Here is a 21,022-nt window from a genome sequence, read left to right on the forward strand (position 1 = left end):
TCTGATCATGACCCCAGGTTAGTATCTAGCTTGTCTGGGCCTCCCTCTATGTCCTAATGGAAAAGTTGATGGTGTTGGAGCCCTGGAGCAGTGTTCAGGGGATTGTGCCCACAGCTGCCAGGGTCCCACTGTCTGTCTCAATGACCAGTTTGTGTCAGTCACTGGGGAAGTGTTTGCCTCAGAGACCTCAAGAGGGTGGGCTCCTGTCTGCGGGTGAGGTGAGAAGCCTTCTCTTTTTTAAAAAAAAATTTTTTATGGTTTATTTAACTTTTTATTTTATGTGCATTGGTGAACAGACAGTTGTGAGCTGCAATGTGGTTGCTGGGAATTGAACCTGGGTCCTCAGGAAGAACAGTCAGTTCTCTTAACCACTGAGCCACCTCTCCAGTCCCTGAGAAGCCTTCTCCTTCTCTCAGTCTGGGACATTTCTCTGTAAAGTCTTAACCCCAGTGACAAATGGCTGAGGTGCCTATTTAACATATCAAAGTGGACCTGGCCACTAGGTTCTCCCAGCATCCCTTAGTCCCTGTTTGTTACAGGCTGGCATACTCCACCCCCTACCCTAAACTTTTCTAGCTCAGGTGCTGGGCTGCCCATCCCCCAGAAGCTCTGAGCTAGGTAAATCAAACATTTTGATTACCTGCCTTTTTGTGCCTTTGTTCTCTTGGCTCTTATGCCTGGTTTCCCTCTCTTCCCTATTCCTTCCCCCCCCTCCTCCTCACATGGCTCAGGGTGATGGCCACCTGGACTCTCCCAGTTGCCCCTGCGGCTGGCTATGCTCTCCCTCATATCCACAGTAGAGCTCCTCTACCACACCTAGGAGCCGTCTCCTTGTTCTTTCTTTCTTTCTTTCTTTCTTAAATTTTATTTTTTGAGACAGGGTTTCTCTGGGTAACAGCCCTGGATGTTCTGTAGACCAGGCTGGCCTCAAACTCAGAGATCCGCCTCTCTCTGTCCGCGTGCTGGGGTTAAAGGCATGTGTTGCCACCGCCCAGCTCCAAATGTGTCTCTTAATCTCCAAGGAGAATGTTTTAATTATACTTATCATATTTATCACATCTATTGATGTTGTGTGTGTGAACTGTGTATGTTCCACGTCATATACGTAGAAAGTCAATGAGCAACTTATGGGAGTAATTTTCTTCTACCCTGTGGGTCCCAGGAGTCAAACTCCGGCCATTAGGCGTGGAGCAAGTGCTATTACCCACTGAGCTATGAATGGCCCCCTCCCCCAACAATGGTGCAGTTTAGTGTCTTGACTTTTTTTTAAACATTTTATTGATTCTTTGTGGATATCACATCATGCATCCCGATCCCGCTCGTCTCCCCATCCCCTCGCTTCTGCCCTCTGCCCTCATTGCAGGGACCAGGGCAGCTTGGCATATACCTGCCAAGACAGGTTTTATAGACACCAAGCAGAAAGTAGGCCTGAGTCTCAGTTTACCATAAGGTAACTGACTCCACAAACTGGGACCGCCCAGGCACCACCCAGGAATGGACCAATCAGCATCCAAAGGGAATTCCTAACATAGTCAACCAGTGCAGATAGGCTCACCAGATGTCCCTTAGCCCAGCACATCCATCCCCCTTCATCAGGACACCCCTAGACAAATGTCACCAATCAGGGGTCTTTTTTTAGGGGGGGGTTTAGAGACAGGGTTTCTCTGTAGCTTTGGTGCCCGTCCCGGAACTAGCTCTTGTAGACCAGGCTGGCCTCGAACTCCCAGAGATCCGCCTGCCTCTGCCTCCCGAGTGCTGGGATTAAAGGCGTGCACCACCACCGCCCGGCCCAATCAGGGGTCTTGAACCTTAGAAATCCCTCACCCCAATCTCTGCTATTATAAAAACCCCACCCCAGCTGAGCTCAGGGCTCTCTGATTGTGTCAATGCGTTTGGACACATATGAAGAGTCCAAGTCTGAGCTTGAATAAGAATAAAGGTTCTTTGCTTTTACATACGGGACTCAATCTCCTTGTTAGTTTTGGGGGACTCAGCAAACTGAGCATAACCTCTCCCCCTGCAAAAAGAACAAAATTTAAAAAGAAAACCAAAAACAAACAAAAGTCTCAATGTGGAAGCTGTAGTGTGGTGCGGAGAGTCACACAGTGCACCCGTTAGTTGATCCATCTCTACCTCTAAGTGTTCAGCAGTAAGTCATTGTTCCAGACCGAGACCTTTGGCCGCTGCTGCCCCAGTGATGCTGTTTATCAATGAGGTGGGTGTTGGAATGGGCTCTTAGATCTGATTCTGGGCCTCGGAGGTAGCTGGTTGGTCAGCCCATCAGCGCCAGCTTTCCCTCATGGATACCACCCAGGCGAGCTCTCCCCAGCTAGCTCCCCAGTGCAGCAGGCAGCAGGGAGCGGGGCGGTTCTCCTGCTCTTATATTCTCTGGTTTACCTCACCCACACTCGCACCACCAGGGGGAGCTCTACTGTTTTCCCGGGGATAGCAAGGTGAGGGTAGGGCCAGCTCTTATGTTCTCATGCTCCTGAGGTCAGCTCTCCCACCTACTGCATGTGGCAAGTGTGTAATGGATTATTAAAGATGCTGCAGGACAGGGCTGGAGAGATGGCTCAGTGGTTAAGAGCACTGGCTGCTCTTCCAGAGGTCCTGAGTTCCCAGCAACCACAATGGTGGCTCACAACCATCTGTAATGAGATCTGGCACCCTCCTCTAGTGTGTGGGCATACATGGAGGCAGAATGTTGTGTACATAATAAATAAATAAATAAATAAATAAATTAATTAATTTAAAAAAATGCTGCAGGATCCCTGGCAGCAGAGGGCAGGGGGTCCCAAGAGCAGCCAGTTCCAGACAGGGATGGCACACGAGACCATGTGGCAGGTCTGGTCCCCGGTGCTGTCCCCAGTGGCAAGGCATGTGGTGGTGGCAGGCAAGAGACAGACAGATAGGCACACCATGCAAAGTGAGGTTGGATATTTATTAGGTGGGTTATGAAGGGGGAGGGAAAAGGGGAGAAGAGTAGAGAAAGAGAGAGAGAAGAGAGAAAGAAGAGAAGGGAGAGAGAAAGAAAGAGGAGAGAAAGAGGAGAGACCAAATCTGCCTCTCTGAGAGAGAGACTAAGGCTGCAAGCAGGAAGGAAGACCTGCCTGCCTCAGCAGATGGGGATTGGAGTGGGCGTGGTTTGTCTCTTAAAGAGACACTTCGTTACAAAGTGGGAGAGGAGAGGGAGGACTTATTTCCCTCACCCAGGCCTCCACCACATAGCATACGAGGGAAGGGGAGGGAGCTGCTCTCCTGCTATTCACATCCACAGGGCTGGCTCTGTTTTAGTCATTCTGTGGTTCAGTCCCTCGCTCTTTCCCCTTCCCTCCCTTGATCCTTGCCTCCCTCTCTCTGTGTCTGTCTGTCGTCTGCTGTTGGTATCTCTCTCTCTCTCTGTCTCTCTCTCTCTCTCTCTGTCTCTCTCTGTCTCTCTCTCTCTCTCTCTCTCTCTCTCTCTCTCTCTCTCTCTCTCTCTCCAGTCTCACCAAGAGCTTGGAGCTTGTCCATTCTGCTAGGCTGGCTGACCAACAAAGCCCCAGGGATCCTCTGTCTGTCTCCTGACACAGCAGAGCGGTGAGCTCTCCTGAGAGGAGGCCGGCACTGGCATGGTTGTACTTGACATTATCAGCAAAGGGTGGATCTTTTTTTGTGTTTTATTTCAGAACCAAGCTTGCAATGGGAAGTCAGTGTTGGAAGATGTCAGCAAGATAGCTAAGTAGCAAGCTGGATGGTGATGGTGCATGTCTTTAATCTCAGCACTCAGGAGGCAGAGACAGGTGGATCCCTGTGAGTCTGAAGCCAGCCAGGGCTGTTACACAGAGAAACCCTGTCTTGAAAAACCTTTAAAAAAAAAAAAGAAAGTAAAAGATAGCTCAGTGGCTGGAGGTACTTGCCATTAAGTTTGATAGAGCTAAGTTTAGTCCCTAGAACTACATGGAATGAAAGAACCAGTTCCCACAAGTTGTTCTCTGACCTCCGTATGTGCCCTGTGGCATATGCATGAACACACAATAAATAATAAGTGTAACTTAAAACATTTTCAAGATGTGGGCTAGAGTGTTTATTATTCTTTTTTTTTTTGTTTTGCTTCTGTTTTGGAGACAGTGTCTCAGTGTGTAGCACTCTCTGGCTGTGGTGGAACTTACTCTGTAGATCAGGCTGGCCTGGCACTCAGAGATCCATCTGCCTGCCTCTGCCTCTGAGTGCTGGGACTAAAGGTATTCTGGGAATACCACTACTCTCAGTCCCCGTTTCACCAATGTGAAGCTGTGGTGGGCTGGCTGCGCTCATGTATCAGCGGGTCAAACACTGATACAATGTGGCCATGGAGGCGCCACAGCAAGGCCGCTATGAAAATGCTGCTGTGAGTAGGTGTGTGCCGAAGAAGACTTTCTGCCTTCAAACAGCATCACTCCTGCCTGAATTTCCGGCCTCCTGGCTTTGCAGCTCCTGCAGTTGCAGAATAAGGAACAGGAGCTAGGGGCAGGCATGTGGGCACAGTTCTGAAAAGAACCCTCAGAAGTTTGAGGCCACCCTGGTCTACATAGTGAGACAAAGGTATGTCTTAAGTTTTTATTACTGTGCCTAAGAGATTCACAAAACACAAATGCCTCTGATCTGCAAGCCCCTTGCCCAAGGACAGACAGCTCCTGAAATGCTGGAGGCTGCAGTTTAGGGGGAAATAACAAGCCACAGGTTTACACTCCACTAAACAAGTTTGACCCATCTGCACCAGATGGGCTTGATCACATGTGGGCAGGAACTATGTCAGGATATACATTTGCGCCTGGTTGGACCTGATTGGAAATACAGTGGCCTTGTTGCTTTGCCTTTTAAAGCCTCTGCAAAACGTGAGGCATCACCATTTTCTGGGAGCCCAGGAATGGACTTGGTCAGAGTCGATCATCCTGGCCAGTACCTAATTAAAGTTTGTTTCAAATTTAGCTCAGAATTGTGGTTCTGGTCTTCTTCTTTACCAGTGGGATTAACACACCGTAGGGATGTATTAGTAAGACTCTGTCTCCAAAACAAGGTATTTATTTATTTAGTTATTGGTTTTTCTTTTTTTTTTTAAACATTTATTTATTTACTATGTATACAGCGTTTTGTCTGTCTGTATGCTTGCAGGCCAGAAGAGGGCACCAGATCTTATTACAGATAGCTGTGAGCCACCAAGTGCTTGCTGTAAATTGAACTCAGGACCTCTGGAAGAACAGTCAGTGCTCTTAACATCTGAGCCATCTCTCCAGCCCTAGTAATTGGTTTTTCAAGACAGGGGTTCATTGTAGCTTTGGAGTCTGTCCTGGAACTAGCTCTTGTAGACCAGGCTGGCCTTGAACTCACAGAGATCTCCCTGCCTCTGCCTCCAAGTGCTGGGATTAAAGGCGTGCCCCACTACTGCCTGGCCAAAACAAGAGGGACTGGGTTCAGCAGCAGAGGATTGCTGAATGCTAGTGAAGTCCTAGGTTCTATTTTCACAGCTACAAAGAAAACAAGAGGCAGAAGTTGGGACGTCAGGACCTCAAAGTCACCTACTGAGCTTGAGGTGTAGCTTCTGGGCTACAGAAAAACTAAACACACACACACACACACACACACACAAGAGAGAGAGAGAGAGGTATGCTCATCCAGGATACAAGGAGGCAGGACTAGGCTGTGAGAAAGTAGCCCAAGGTCACAAGGGGGAGGTGGAGCCTGGGCTTGCAGAGTGCTTCTTTGCTGAACTGGGACTGCAGGGTACCAAGCTGACCCTCTGCTGTGACGTTGGGAAAGGCACAGGAAGGCTGGCCTCCTCCAGAGCTCAACAGGAAGGCACTACCCACAGTCAGCTGTGCATTTTAAGCACCAGCTAGTGAGACTATAGCCTATATCAGCATGATGAACTCCCCCAGGGGAAAAGCCAGCCCTGTGCCAGGGCCTCTGTGACTGAAGGCTGAAGTCTGGCCCTAGGAAGAGAGCCAGGATCCTGGGTAATGTCTCAGAACCTGAGTTGGGGGCCTACAGAGTAGCATTATAACATCCAGAGGTCAGCTGGGGGGAGCCAGGGCCTGTGAGTCTCGGCAGGACATAGCAGGGCACAGAAGGTGCTGGGTCTCTCTGTAAGCCCAGGGGCATTCAGGACCATATTCACCTCTCAGCTGAGCCCATCTTCCCTTATTCCTCTGTGGACACCAAGTTTGATGTGTATACCAAGGTACCTAGAAAGGCCCAGCTTGAGGTTCCTTCTATACGCTGTCTGAGCTGTCTCTGACCACTTCTCCTTGTGCCTGGCCAGGCTTCTAGGTTGTCTTAACACCTCCACCCTGTTATGTGGGTTTTTTTTTTTTAGCACTATTTATTTATTTATTTATTTGGTTTTTCGAGACAGGGTTTCTCTGTGGTTTTGGAGACTGTCCTGGAACTAGCTCTTGTAGACCAGGCTGGTCTCGAACTCACAGAGATCCACCTGCCTCTGCCTCCCGAGTGCTGGGATTAAAGGCATGCGCCACCACTGCCCGGCTTTTAGCACTTTTTATGATTTATTTTTATTTCATGTGCATTGGAGTTTTGCCTGTATGTGAATATTGGGTCCCCTAGAACAGGAATTACAGACAGCTGTGAGCTGCCGTGTGGGTGCTGGGAATTGAACCTGGGTCCTCTTGAAGAGCAGCCAGTGCTCTTAACCACTGAGCTATCTCTCCAGCGCCCCTTTTATGTGTTCTTGGAGCCATCCATATATCCTGGCCCCATGAGAAGATGAGAATAGTGAGATTCAGAAGGGAGGGCCTGGCCTGAGCTCATGGCCAGATGGGCACCCTACCCCTGTTCCACCCACTAGTTCAGATTCCAGGAGGCCCCACTCAGCTCAGTCCCCAGCCTCCCTACTGAACCTTCCTTCCTCTCCCAGGACTCCCTGTGGTTTCCGTGTGCCGCTTACAGAGCCTCTGCCAGAGCTGGGCTGCTGATAACGCTACCCCAGGGCATGGCTTGGCTTCTAGCATGATGTTAATTCCTTTTCTTTCTCAGACAGCTTTTCTGAGTTCCCAGAAGGTTTTTGATTAATGATTGCTAACGCTTTGTCAAATATTCACCTATGCCAGGTCCTTTCCAAGTACTAACAGGCTCCTCAGCACCCTGAGACAGCACCAGTACATCCCCATCCTACAGATGGAAAAACTGAGGCAGAAGGAAAGAGGCCCAGAGACATAGTGGCAGCAATGACCCATGTTCGCTTGATCGCATCCACATCAGGCTGTTCCGAGTCCTCTGTGTTTACTGAGCCTTTCAGTGTCCCCCCACATATATCCGGCATTGGTGCCATTCAGTCTCACTAGGGAGGTGGGGAAACAGACTCTCAGGGCAGAGAGGTGCTCAAGGCCACCAACCTGGAAAGCAGTTGACTCTGTAGTCTTAGCCAGGGTCTGTCCACAGCTCACACTCAGATCTGGTGGGCCTCTTGGAGGGAGGGTGGGATTGGAACTCAGACACTGTTTTCCCTGGGGAGGCAGCAAAGAAGGCAGGTTAACACCTCAGGCTGTGTAATGGCTCCATCATGCCAGGGCAGAAACCACAGCTGAGAAGTGGGCCATTTTCCAGGCAGACTCAGCTGAGTCTGAGGAAGTGGCTTTGGCCAGGAACCCTAAGTGGGTGGAGGGCTCCCCAGGGACCAGGAAGGAGCGTGGCCTGGGGCTCTCCAGGACCTGGAATTGGCAGGCACCAACGCCCACCAAGCGCTCTGCAGTGAGCCAGTTTCCGCCTCCACCAGCTTCCAAGTTCTCAATGTTTACTGCAGATGAAACTTGTGCTCTTCACTAACAAGAACCTGTTCTCACCCTTCCCCCTCCATTTGAGACAGCTCCACCTGGAAGCCCAGGCTCTCCTAGAACTCATGTCACTTGTAGCTATCCTCCTGTCTCAGGACCCAAATACCAAGATTATAAAGGTCACCACAACCACACTCAACACAAATTTCTTTTAAAAATTACATATATTTGTGCATGCGTATGACTACGGACGGACCCACGTGTGCTGTGGCTCACATGGGCATGTCAGAGGACTACAATGGCAGGAACTGGCTCCATGGGCCCAGGGCTGCAACTAAGGGTATCAGGCTTGGTTGACGACCCTTTTCCTGGATCAGTCATTTTGCCACCTCCTAAATGTATTTCTTTATTCATTTCTGTGTATATGGGTGTCTTGACCACATGCTTGCAGTGCCCAAGGAGGCCAGAAGAGGGCATAGGATCCCCAAGAACTGGAGTTACAGATGGTTGTCAGTCACTGTGTGGGTGCTGGGAATCAAACTGAGTCATCTGGAAGGGCAGCCAGTGCTCTTAACCTGTGAGCAGTCTCTCTAGCCCCTCAATTTCTTAACTGTAAAATTTAAAAACACGTTTAGAGACTACCCCTTCTATGTAATAGCCAGTCTCTCTGGAGGCCTCTGTTACGGATAAACATGAATCACCAAACTTGGGTTTGAAAGAAATCTTGGAATGAGGCTGGGGATTGGTAATTCACACCTGTAATCCCAGCCATCAGGAAGCTGAGGCAGGGGGATTATCTCATATTTGAGGCTAGGTCATCCAAGCCAACCTGGACTTCTGAACTGTAGAGTGAGACCATGTCTCATACTGCCCCATCAAATAGACAGAAAATTGTATTAATGCGGACCTTCAGAATGACGTGCGCTGATTTGATGAGCCATGCAAGTATAGACAAGTTCTTTCCTCTTCTTGAACCTCAGTGTTCTCATCTCTAAGTTGGAGGTACTAGGGCAAGGTATGATGGTGAACACTTGTGATCTCAGCACTTGGGAGGCTTTGCCAGGAGAATTGCAAGCTTGAGGCCAGTATGTGCTGTATATTGAGACATACTCAGTCTCAATAAAATAATGACTTGGGCAGTACAGCTCAGAGGTACAGCACATTCCTGACAAGACAAGGACATGGGTTCCATTGTCTGTACAACACACCACAGCAGTCATGCCTGTCATAGCTAACACAGCACACACCACAGTAGTCATGCCTGTCATAGCTAACACAGCACACAGCAGTCATACCTGTCATAGCTAACACAGCACACAGCCGTCATGCCTGTCATAGCTAACACAGCACACACCACAGCCGTCGTGCCTGTCATAATTAATATTCTCAGGCTGACAGAATCTAATTACCTGGGAGATGGGCCTCTGGGTTAGGGGTGGGGTCTTCTTGATTACCCCCCAATGTGGGAGGTGCTATTCCCTAGAAGGGATGCTGGATTGCACTGTCCAAGTGAGAAGGGACCTAAGCAACATGCATTCACTACTCTTTCTTTTCTTCTTTCTTTTCTTTTGCAGGCTGGTTGTCTGGTGGCATACACCTTTATTATTTATTTAGTTTTTTGAGACAGGGTTTCTCTGTAACTTTGAAGCCTGTCCTGGAACTTATTCTGTAGACCGGGCTGGTCTCAAACTCACAGAGATCCACCTGCCTCTGCCTCCCTAGGGCTGGGACTAAAGGCGTGCACCACCACCACCACCCATCCCCATTGTGGGCACACTTAGCACCATCCAGAATGGAAGAAGAACCAAAATGCCTCATTATATTGCAATAAACACTGTAGGCCAAGCCAGTTGTGGGGTGTGGAGACAGTTCCCTTCCCCCTGCCCGGCCCCCCTTCATTCCCTGATGCTGAGGAAGAACCCACTTGGTTGTGCCTCTCCCAGATTGTACTAGCATCCCGGGGCTGCCTGGTGTTACCGTGTCAGGGCCCAGGCGCCAGGCCTGGGTAATATGAGAAGACAGCGCCCCTGCATATCACACACCATGGATGTCCCTTCAGGCCTGCGCAGAATCCACTATTTTCTGCCCTCCATACCAACCCAGTCCAAAGTGCCTCCTGCAGATGTCAAACTAGAATGTGTGTGAACCCCATGTGTGTGCTGGCCTCTCTGCTCCGTGCACTGCTCTGTCCTCTTCCAGGAATGCCTGTCCATTTCATCTCAGCCTGGCAATCTTCTATGTATCCTTCCACACTCCCTCCGGCTCATCCCACTGGTAATAGCCTCTGCGCTGCTCTCAGCCCATCCTCTTCCTCTTCTCAGCTGGACTCTGTCATGGTTTGAAGAGATTGTTACGACTTTCTGTGTCTGTCTCCCTGGTGATAGGGACAGTTGGGAGCTATAGCTTCACTCCCCATGTTCCCAATATACTAGATGTGCAAAACCTGGCCAAACAGTGGGTGAAAAAGTAGATGGCTGCACTCGGGAGGCAGAGGCAGGCAGCTCTTTGTGAGTTTGAGGCCAGTCCAGTCTACAGAGCAAGTTCCCGGACAGGCAGGGCTACACAGGAAAACCCTGTCTCAAAAAACCTAAAAAAAAAAAAAAGAGAAAAAAAAGAAAAGAAATGAATTTGCAATTGATGATTTTGTTCCATACTTGTCATTAACACAGTTTGAAAACATGCTCCAAGGCTTTATTGAAAGAACCTGTTTGGGGCTGGAGAGATGACTCAGTGGGCCTTGTAGAAGACTATGATTCTATTGCCAGCACCCACACAGTGGCTCACAACTGCCTGTAACTCCATTTCCAAGGAATCAGATGCCCTGTCTGGCCTCTTTGGGCATTGTTTGCATGTGATGTACAACATACCTTCAGGCAAAACACACGTAAATGGCAAAAATGCCAGATGGTTCAACTACCTCCCAGCCAATTCCAGTGAGGGAGAAAAAGAAAACATAAACACCTTGTGCTGGCTAATTCTGTACAGCTGACACAAACTAGAGCCACCTAGGAAGAGGGACCCTAAATGAGGAATCGCCTCCATCAGACTGTGGGCACATCTGTGGGGGACATTTTCTTGATTCATGATTCATATGCGCAGGTTCAACCCACTGTGGGTGGTGTCACCCCCTAGGCCGGTGGCCTTGAGCCCTGGAAGAAAGCGGCTGAGAGAGCTATGGGAAACAAGCCAGCAGCCATCAGCCTTTCCTCATGGTTTCTGCTTCTGCTCCTGCTATGAATTCCTGCCTCAGCTTCCCTCAGTGATGGACGGTGATCTGTAAGCTAAAATACCTCCCCAACTGCAACACATGCAAGTTACTTTTGGTCAGGGTTTTATCAAAGCAACAAACAGTGCACACCTGTGTCATTTCTCATTAAAAATTATCTTTTACCTTAATTTTAATTCTGAGCCCCGCACAACCTTTTGAGTTTTTAAACAAACTTGGAACTAGTAAGGAAGCATAGGGGCTCCTGATGAGTTCAGGGGAGTTCCAGACAAGGGGAGGGTGGAGTTCATAGACCACCACAAATTCTACATTCCCCATGGTAAAAAAAAAAAAAAGGTTGTTCTCCATTTTTTTAAGTAAAAGCTTTGTTTTGTTTAAAAAAAAAAATGACACAACCTCTCATAAGTGATGTTCATGCCATCATTTAAAAAGATTTAACTCAGCTGGGATGACCAAGAGAAAAATAAAATTACTCTCCATGGTACCTCCCAGCTACTTAAGAAAGTTATTCTTGAGCTCGGTTGCTGAGCTCCGCCTAAGATACCCCAACAATTTCCATGACCCAGAGAATGTGTGTGAGGGCCCCTCCTGGACTCAGCATCCCTGTCCTGTAACCCACTCATCCATCTGTCTAGTTAACTGTCTGCTGAGGTCAGGCTGTAGCTCAGTTATAGAGTACTTACCTAGCAAGGGTGAAGACTGAGGTCCCACCCAAGCACTGTTAAAAAAAAAAAGGAAGAAAACATCATGAACACAATCTGTGCCAGTTTCTGCACTCTGGGGATTCAGGGTGGAGCTGTTCTGAATTCAAATAATGACACATGAAAGTATATGGTTGCATCTGTGGCCAGAGCCATAGGTGGAGTCTGGTTCTCTGAGGAAGCCAGAGACAGCAGGGAGGGCTTTCTGGAGGAGGTAGTGGCTGCTGATCTTAAGGAGTAAGGCAATAATCTGGACAGACTGAAAAAGTGTGTGTGTGTGTGTGTGTGTGTGTGGTGTGTAGCTGGGGGTGTGGGGGTGTTGTCTGAGGTTTCTGTCCCACCCAGTCCCCAGCCATTTAGTCCCAAAAGAAATCACACAGAGGTGTACATTAACTATAAACTGATTGGCCCATTAGCTCAGGCTTCTTATTAACTCTTATAACTTACATTAGCCCATTATTCTTATCTGTGTTAGCCACATGGCTCAGTACCTTTTTCAGCGGTGTAGTCACATCTTGCTTCTTCTGTGTCTGGACAGGACTGCAGAGGGAGTTTCCCTCTTCCCAGAATTCTCCTGTTCTCATCTACTTCCTATCTGGTTGTTCTGCCTATACTTCCTGCCTGGCTACTGGCCAATCAGCGTTTATTTAAAACATAATTGACAGAATATAACAATTGTCCCGCACGTGTGTCTGTGTGTGTGTGTGTGTGTGTGTAAGAGATTATGATGTGACCACACTGAAAGATGCCAGCTCTCCTTCCTCCATCACTGCAGACAGACCTGGAATTTTGTTTTGTTTTTCCAAGACAAGGTTTCTCTGTGTATCGTTGGAGCTTGTCCTGGAACTTGCTCTGTAGACCAGGCTGATGTCAAACACCTCAGATCCGCCTGCCTCTGTCTCTCAAGTGCTGGGATTAAAAGTGACATGGTGCCACCGCCTGGCTAGACCTTGCTCTGTCCTAGAGTCTACGCTTCCACTCACTAATTTGCTAGTAACACCTGGCATCCAAGTTGATCATAGATAGGGTCTGAGGGAGGCACGTGACCTGTTCTGATACTGAGGGATAAAAGATAAAATAGAGCTAAATATTATAACTCTAATTCTTGCTTGATAACTGTTTTTTAAATATTTATTTATTTGTTATGTATATAATATTCTGTCTGTGTGTATGTCTGCAGGCCAGAAGAGGGTGCCAGACCTCATTACAGATGGTTGTGAGCCACCATGTGGTTGCTGGGAATTGAACTCAGGACCTTTGGAAGAGCAGGCAATGTTCTTAACCACTGTGCCATCTGTCCAGCATAACTGTTTTTTTTTAATTTTTTTATGGTTTATTTAATTTTATTTTATGTGCATTGGTGTGAAGGTGTCAGATCCCCTGGAACTGGATCTTCAGACAGTTGTGAGCTGCCATGTAGGTGCTGGGAATTGAACCCGGGTCCTCAGGAAGAGCAGTCAGTGCTCTTAACCGCTGAGCCATCTCTCCAGTCCCCCTGTTTTGTTTTATGTAATCTTTCTATGTTAAAGTGAAAGCCTTTTGTTTAAACAGATAAAGGGAAAATGATGTAGGAGGTTCTTCTGTCTATGTTGCTTTCATTGGTTGAATAAAGAAACTGCCCTTGATAGGGCAGCCCTTAGGTAGGCAGAGTAGACATAACAGAATTCTGGGAAGAAGGAAAGAATGGCAGATGCCATGATTCTCCTTCCCAAGATGGATGCTGGTTAGACTCATGCCAGTAATCCACGACCTCATGATGACATACAGATTATTAGAAATGGGTTAGATCAGGATGTGAGAGTTGGCCAAGAAGAGGCTAGATATAATGGGCCAGGCAGTAATTTAATTAATACAATTTCTGTGTGGTTATTTTGGGGCTAAGCTAGCAGGGCAGATAGGACCAAAAGCAGGCCCCCTCATTCCTGTAACAGTAAAGTTCTAGGTCTGTCTCCTTCCGCAGCTACATGGCATCTCTCTTACTTTGCCTCTTCTCTCTCTCTATATATATATATTTGTTTGTTTTTCCTGCCTAATTCTATTCTGTCTGCCATAGGCTGAAACAGTTTCTTTAATAACCAATGGTAATAAAACATATTTATAACATATAGAGGGGAATTCCACATCATCTCCCCTTTTCTGTCTAAATTTTACTATAGTAAAATTACATATAAAAAAACAGGTTGGGGCTGGAGAAATGGCTCAGTGGTTAAGAGCACTGCCTGCTCTTCCAAAGGTCTTGAGTTCAATTCCCAGCAACCACATGGTGGCTCACAACCACCTGTAATGAGATCTGGTGCCCTCTTCTGGCCTGTATACTTAATAAATAAATAAATCTAAAAAAAAAAAACAAAAAAACAAAACCAGGTTGGGCGGTGGTGGCACACGCCTTTAATCCCAGCACTCGGGAGGCAGAGGCAGGCGGATCTCTGTGAGTTCGAGGCCAGCCTGGTCTACAAGAGCTAGTTCCAGGACAGGCTCCAAAGCTACAGAGAAACCCTGTCTCGAAAATCCAAAAAAAAAAAAAAAAAAAGAAAAGAAAAAACAAAAACAAAAAAACAAAAACAGGGCTGAAGAGATGGCTCAGTGGTTAAGAGCATTGTCTGCTCTTCCAAATGTCCTGAGTTCAATTCCCGGCAACCACATGGTGGCTCACAACCATCTGTAATGAGGTCTGGTACCCTCTATTGGCCTGCAGACATACACACAGACAGAATATTGTATGTATACTAAATAAATAAATATTAAAAAAAACAAAAACAAAAAAGGTAGCAAGCAAGAATTCGAGTTACAATATTTATGTCTATTTTATCTTTTATTATACCTAAGGATATAATTATAACTATCTATTCTTCAATTCTATCAAAGACCCCAGAAGGATATAATATTACCTAAGTAAACAGGAAGTGCATTGTAAGCAACTTCCAAAACTCTAGAATTGACAGAGATATCTTGCTGCCTGGACAGTCACTCAAAGTTCTTCTGTAACATTGGGGCATCCATCCAGCCTACAAGCCCATCATGTCCAGTACACTTTTCCACGAAGCAGGGAATTTGAAAGACTGTTTTGCCTCTATTGTCAGTTTGTCCATCATTTTCTTCTGTATCCTGCCAATATGTGGTAGACTCTTTCACGAAACAGGAACCCTGAAGGACTGTCTCACCTTTATGTTGAAATAGGAGCAGTGGGGCTGTGTCCCGCCACCCAGCAGCCCGCACGGCTAGCTTTATACCCAAAATAATTACATGGAAACTGTATTCTTTTAAACACTGCCTGGCCCATTAGTTCCAGCCTCTTATTGGCTAGCTCTTACATATTGACCTAACCCATTTCTAATAATCTGTGTAGCCCACGAGCTGGCTTACCAGGAATGATCTTAACCTGCCTGGAGTGGGAGAATCATGGCGACTCCTTGACTCAGCTTCTTTCTCCCAGCATTCTGTTCTGTTTACTCCTCCTACCTAATTTTGTGTCCTATTAAAGGGCCAAGGCAGTTTCTTTATTTAACCAATGAAACAACAGATAGAAAGATGACCCTCCTCCATCACCTTTAGACAAGTTCAGCAGTCATTTCTCTGTGGGTTCTGTATGTCCAGTTCATATAGCATACTATCAAGCAGTCCAGTCAAGAGCAGTTTCTTACCTAAATGGCTAACAAACTCCAAAAGAAGCCTCTTCAATGCCTATCATCCTCTTAAATTAGATTGGTGCTGCCAGGAACAGATGTGTCTCATTGTCATGAAAAGTTCTAAATTCTTAAAAACATTTTAAATGCCATATTCTGTTAGTCTTTGAAAGATTTGAAGACTAGCTACCTATCTGAAATATATCTCTGTATATCTAGAAAACCTAACTAATATGACTATAAACTTGACTATTATAGATGGCTATTAATATGTATTTCTTAAGTATACATTACATTTTTAAATGAGCTGCAAAAACACAATGCCTTAATCAAGAGCAGAAATATACATATAACAAAATTGACCTTAAATTTGTATCAATAAACTAAGATCTATACCAATGCAAAGTATTCATCTCTACAGCATATCCCCCTTTATTTTTTTTAAATATTTATTTATTATGTATACAATATTCTGTCTGTGTGTATGCCTGAAGGCCAGAAGAGGGCACCAGACCCCATTACAGATGGTTGTGAGCCACCATGTGGTTGCTGGGAATTGAACTCAGGACCTTTGGAAGAGCAGGCAATGCTCTTAACCTCTGAGCCATCTCTCCAGCCCTCCCCCTTTAAATGTAAACAAACATTTATAAACAATCATTTAGAGAATTTGGGCATTGTTCTCTAGACTACTTCCTGCTGTTAATCAGGTCTTTCATGAGGTATCCGTTGTGGTAGGTCCATTGCAGCCAGCAGTCCTGAAGCTGCCATGGATGTTGGACCTTCTGGGCCATTGCTTCAGGGGGTCTTGTTTGATCAAGCCGTATTAGCTGGTAAGGAATTCACAGCTTTCTAGCTTCTGAGGAAACAAAAGCAGAACCTCTTTTCCAAAGCAATATATCCTTAGACCCAAATTTTGAAGTCAAGATACCTTTTAAATATATTTTGGTTTAGCTTAGCAGCCCATACAATGTAATGTTGTTCTGTACTAAGCTAAGTGAATTCCAGGACAGGCTCCAAAGCTACAGAGAAACCCTGTTTTGAAACATCAAAAGAAAAGAAGGAGTAGGAGGAGAAGGAGAAAGAGAAGAAGAAGAGGAGGAGGAAGAAGAGAAGGAAATCAAGTGAGCTGGACTACAGCCACACTGAAATAAACCCTTTCCTCTCCAAGTTGCTTTTGGTCATTGTGATTGCTATTTTTGCGGGGAGGGGGAGTTTCAAGAAAGGTTTCTCTGTGTAACAGCCCTGGCTGGCCCCGAACTCACGTTATAGACCAGACTGGTCTTGAACTCATGGAGATCTGCCTGCCTCTACCTCCCAAGTGCTGGCATTAAAGGTGTGAGCCACCATTGACCAGCTGTGATTGCTTTTCTTGGTTGTCAACTTGACTACATCTGCAATTAATGAAAACCTAAATGAGTAGGTACACCTGTAAGGGATTTTTAAAAGTTAGATTATTTGAAGTGGGTAGACCTACTTCTAACCTGGATCTTTGAGGTGGTTTAATCCAGATCTTTTGAGGTGGGAAGCCCCACCTTTAATCTGGTCATGCCTTGTTCTTACTGCCCACATAAGGGACGAAAGAAACTGTCTCTGCCTGCTTTCTCTCTCTCTCCCTGGCAAATCCATTCCTTCACTGGCATTAGAGCCTACTTCTTTGGAATTCCAGTGTAGATTGAAGACCAGCTGAGACATCCAGCCTCATGGACTGAACAATTACTGGCATTTTGGACCTTCTATTATTGGACTAGCTGGACCACAGCCTGTAAGCTATTCTAATAGATCCCCTCATTCTATGAATGAATCCCCTATAAATACCCTTTATATATTCATTCTATATGTTCTGTTCCTCTACAGAACCCTGCCTGACATAGTCATAGTCTTTATCACAGATGTAGAAACCTTACTAAGATAGTGAGAATGCCATCAGTGTCTAGTTATGCCCATGCTTACCTACTATCCACGATGGCCTTGCTCTATCCTGAGGTCACCGAGAAGACAGCTGGAGGGCAACACCCTAGGTCAGCATTTCAGTTAGGGTTCTCTGTCCCATTTTTTCTTTTTCTAGATTTATATTATATATATATTGTTCTGCCCCCATGTATACTTACTAGCCAGAAGAGGGCACCAGATTTCATTACAGATGACTGTGAGCCCCCATGTGGTTGCTGGGAATTGAACTCAGAGCCTTTGGAAGAGCAACCAGTGCTCTTAACCTCTGAGCCATCTCTCCAGCCCTGCCGCATCTTTCTAAGTGCCTTCCATGGGCCTGTGTGGAGTCTTCTCACATCTGAGAACCCATCTAGATCCCATAACATTCCTGGGAAATCAGGGCCATCACCCACTTCATAGGCCGGGGGAGATCAGGGCCATCACCCCACTTTACAGGTGGGAGGGAGATCAGGGCCATCACCCCACCTTACAGGTAGGAAGAGTAATATCAAAGACCAAGAGAACACCAGTGTGCTGCAAGTGATAGGTGACAGAAGTAGATGCAAGTGGAGGCCAGTCTCCAAAAGCTCAGCTGGTCCCCGAGGAGCAGCTGTTAGCACCTGCAGGACCTCGTGCAGAAAATCCAGAACAGGCTGGGTGGACATCCTGGGAACAACAACTTTCCCTACCAATAAAATTCCTACCTTCAAAGAACCTAGGAAACGTGACTTGAGATCCCCTTTGTCTAATCTGGTCTGGTGCCAAGCCATAAGCAGAGGAAACGCCAGCCTCTGAGTGGAGTGAGAGATGACTGAGGTTGGAGGGTAGGGTTCTATACAGACAGGGATGTGGAGGCCTCTCATTCAGGAAGAGAATAAGGGTTCTGTCCTACCCGGGTTGGAATGAGGGCCCTGGAGCCAGCCAACCTTTGGCACGTGAAGTGCCACCCTGCATTCATGGCAGATAATCTTGGTGATAGTCATCCTGCCAGCAGGCATGCGTTCTGAAAGCCCAGTCTGTTTCTGTCTCATAGGGTCTCTGCAGGAAAGCCAAGGGTCAGCAGCCTGTCCCCAGACATAGGCAGAGTTCAGGCTGGTGCAAAACTGGGGGCGGACAGCGTCTGGGCACTGCCTGAGGCCAGATGACCTCTTTGTGCTCTGTGCTCTAGGAACACTCTCAACCCTCCAGACTGTCCAGTGGACAGAACTGCTGATGCCAGGCCGGGCCAGGCCCCAGCTTTGCTATGGTTGGAGCAGCCAGTGCCTTCCTGGACACTGTTTGCCATTGAATTTGCCTCTCTCTCTGACTTGTGAAGGTGTGGGCAACAGCATCCAGACCCACTTTAAAATGGGAGTAGCTGAATATGTTGGTTGCAAAATAAATGGGGGCGGGAGAGATGGGTTAAGGGTACTTACTGCTCTAACATTCTTCCAGAAACGGACACTTCGTGGACTTGGTTCTCTTTCCACTTACACAGACCTCGGGTCTGAACTCAGGTCACCAGGTCTGTGCAACAAGCCCTTTTACCCACTGAGTCAACTGCCCAGCCTCTTTTGTGTGATTTTTAAGATAGGGTTTCATTTAGCTCAGGGTGAGCCCACTCTGTAGCAGAGGGTGATGTTGAACTCCCGATCCTTCTGCCTCCCCTTTCGTGGGTTTACTGTCTCCTTTAGCTCTGTCCTGGAGCTCCCCGACTTCTTTGCCAGCTCTTTCTTGACGTGCTGCTCTGACTGCAGCGCACTGGTAATCTCCATGTTCTCATTGGTCTGGACAGAAAGCAGCTGTCATAAGGACCCAATGTGCCTAGGGTGCCCAGACCTGTATGAGTACCTCCTCCCCCAGAGCAGGGAAGGCTGCTGGATCATTCCCACAGGCCTCACGGGAGGTGGACAGCACCCCATCCCCAGCTCATCACCAGAAGGGGTGAGTGTGTTCCCTGAGTAGGGAGGGCCTGCAAGCTCCGCACCAGCCTGACAAAGCCGTTCTGCAGCTCAGCCAACTGCTCCTTTAGCTCTCGGTTCTGTGACAGCGCTCTGCTGATGGTGGTGCGGTCACTCTGCATGCTCTCCAGGATCTGCTTGCGCTCCTCCGCCTGCTCACTCCAGCGCTCTGCAGCCTGCTCCAGCTCCAGCAGCCGCTCCTCCTGCTCCCGGTTCAGGAGGCTCAGGCTCTCATTGTCCTGTACCTGGGCCCTCAGTTGTCCCGTCAGCTTCTCCAGTTCCTTCTGCAGCTGCTCAACCTCTCCCTGTAGCCGCTCTTCCACCTCGGAGGGCCCAGCTGGAGGCTGTGGGGGTGGTGGCTCCTCTGAGAAAGGAAGCAGGCACAGTAACTTGACTTCTCAGACAGGCTCCATTGTGAACTGGAGTCAGGCTCCTGCCCTAAGCCCTGGCTTCTTTTCTGTCAGGGTCTCAGACCGGGCAAGCATTTCAAGCCACTCTAGTATAGTTCTGTGATGCTCAGCCACCTGCCGGGGTAGCAGTGGCATGCCACCCTGCTTTGCACAGAAGGACACATGCTCAGAGGGATGACAAACTTGCCATCTCCTTGCAGAGCCCGCTTGTCCTCTGCTACAATGCCCGTGTACCCACCTGCCTCCCCAGGGCAACGGAAGCCACCTTTATGGCCTTGGGCCCACTTCTGCTCTCAGGTCACCCTCGCCCCACTCACCCGTCTGACTCCTGAGTTCCGCCAAGCTGGCCTCCAGCTCCTGTACCTGACTTTCTCTGTGTTCCTTCTCTTCCTTCAGTGTGTGCACCTGCCCAAAGGCACAGGGAAAAAGCTGGAGATCCCGGGCACCATCCACTCCCAGTCTCACCTCTGCAAAATCGAGGCCCTTAGCCCGTCAGCTGCGCTCCACTGCTGCTCAGGAAGAGCTGAGATCCAGGGACAGGCCTCACCTGCTCTGCCATCTGCTGCACCCTCTGCTGCCACATGGCACTCTCTCCTTTCAGGGTCTCTGCATACTGGTCTCTCTCCATCTGGAGCTGTTTCAGCGACTCCATCAGCTGTATCAGTCAACACACAAGTTACCAAGGGCTGCCCTGGTTCTCATGGCCACCTGGGATTGTCCCCTCCTCTCCCCTCACAAATCCTCACCTGAGCCGGGCGGTGGTGGCACACGCCTTTAATCCCAGCACTCGGGAGGCAGAGGCAGGCGGATCTCTAAGAGTTCGAGGCCAGCCTGGTCTACAAGAGCTAGTTCCGGGACAGGCACCAAAGCTACAGAGAAACCCTGTCTCGAAAAAACAAAACAAAAAAACAAAACAAAACAAAACAAATCCTCACCTGGCCTACGTGGGTCTCTAGCTGAGCCCACTCCTCCATGACATGTTGTAACTGCTGGTTACTGTCAGAGGCCTCAGACTGGCTAGAGAACTGTAGAAGGAAAACTAGGGGTTCCAGTGCAATGCTCCCCACAAGAGTGTGAGCCATATGAGAAAAGTGCCAGCAGGTGGTAAATGGCCTCCTGCATAGGTCATTTAAAAGAAACAGAAAGGTGGCTTTTCAGCTGGGCATGGTGGCTCATGCCTGCAACCTCAGCACTTGGAAGGTTAAGGTAAGCAGACTACCATGAGTTCAAGCCTGGCCTGGTTGCCCAGTGAGTTACAGGTCACCCTTGGCTACCAACAAGACTACTGGTAGAGCAAAACTGCAGGCTTTTAAGTTTTATTAATTAATTTTTAGGCAGGGGTACATGTGTCTCTGGCTGGTCTCAAACTTACCATGTAGCTGATGATGACTTTGAACTTTTTTTTTCTTTTTTAATTTTTTAAAGACAGGGTTTCTCCATGTAAC

The 21,022-nt window shown here is 47.8% G+C and overlaps 1 protein-coding gene across 1 annotated transcript in view; it reads right to left on the reverse strand.

The window, feature by feature from the left end:
• LOC142857001 (golgin subfamily A member 2-like) overlaps window positions 1-20,605 on the reverse strand; it is a 39,240-nt gene extending 18,635 nt beyond the window's left edge. Inside the window, exons 1-7 of the mRNA XM_075984622.1 lie at window positions 20,513-20,605; window positions 20,125-20,232; window positions 19,895-19,982; window positions 19,194-19,531; window positions 18,829-18,993; window positions 11,658-11,692; window positions 1,959-2,017 (exon numbers count right to left, since the gene is read on the reverse strand). Of these exons, the coding sequence (XP_075840737.1) occupies window positions 1,959-2,017; window positions 11,658-11,692; window positions 18,829-18,993; window positions 19,194-19,531; window positions 19,895-19,982; window positions 20,125-20,232; window positions 20,513-20,551 (832 nt within the window). The 5' untranslated portion in view covers window positions 20,552-20,605. The remainder of the gene's footprint in view (window positions 1-1,958; window positions 2,018-11,657; window positions 11,693-18,828; window positions 18,994-19,193; window positions 19,532-19,894; window positions 19,983-20,124; window positions 20,233-20,512) is intronic.
• Between the last annotated feature and the right edge of the window lie 417 nt (window positions 20,606-21,022).

The sequence above is a fragment of the Microtus pennsylvanicus genome, chromosome 9, assembly GCF_037038515.1.
Source record: "Microtus pennsylvanicus isolate mMicPen1 chromosome 9, mMicPen1.hap1, whole genome shotgun sequence".
In the NCBI taxonomy this organism is placed as follows: domain Eukaryota; kingdom Metazoa; phylum Chordata; class Mammalia; order Rodentia; family Cricetidae; genus Microtus; species Microtus pennsylvanicus.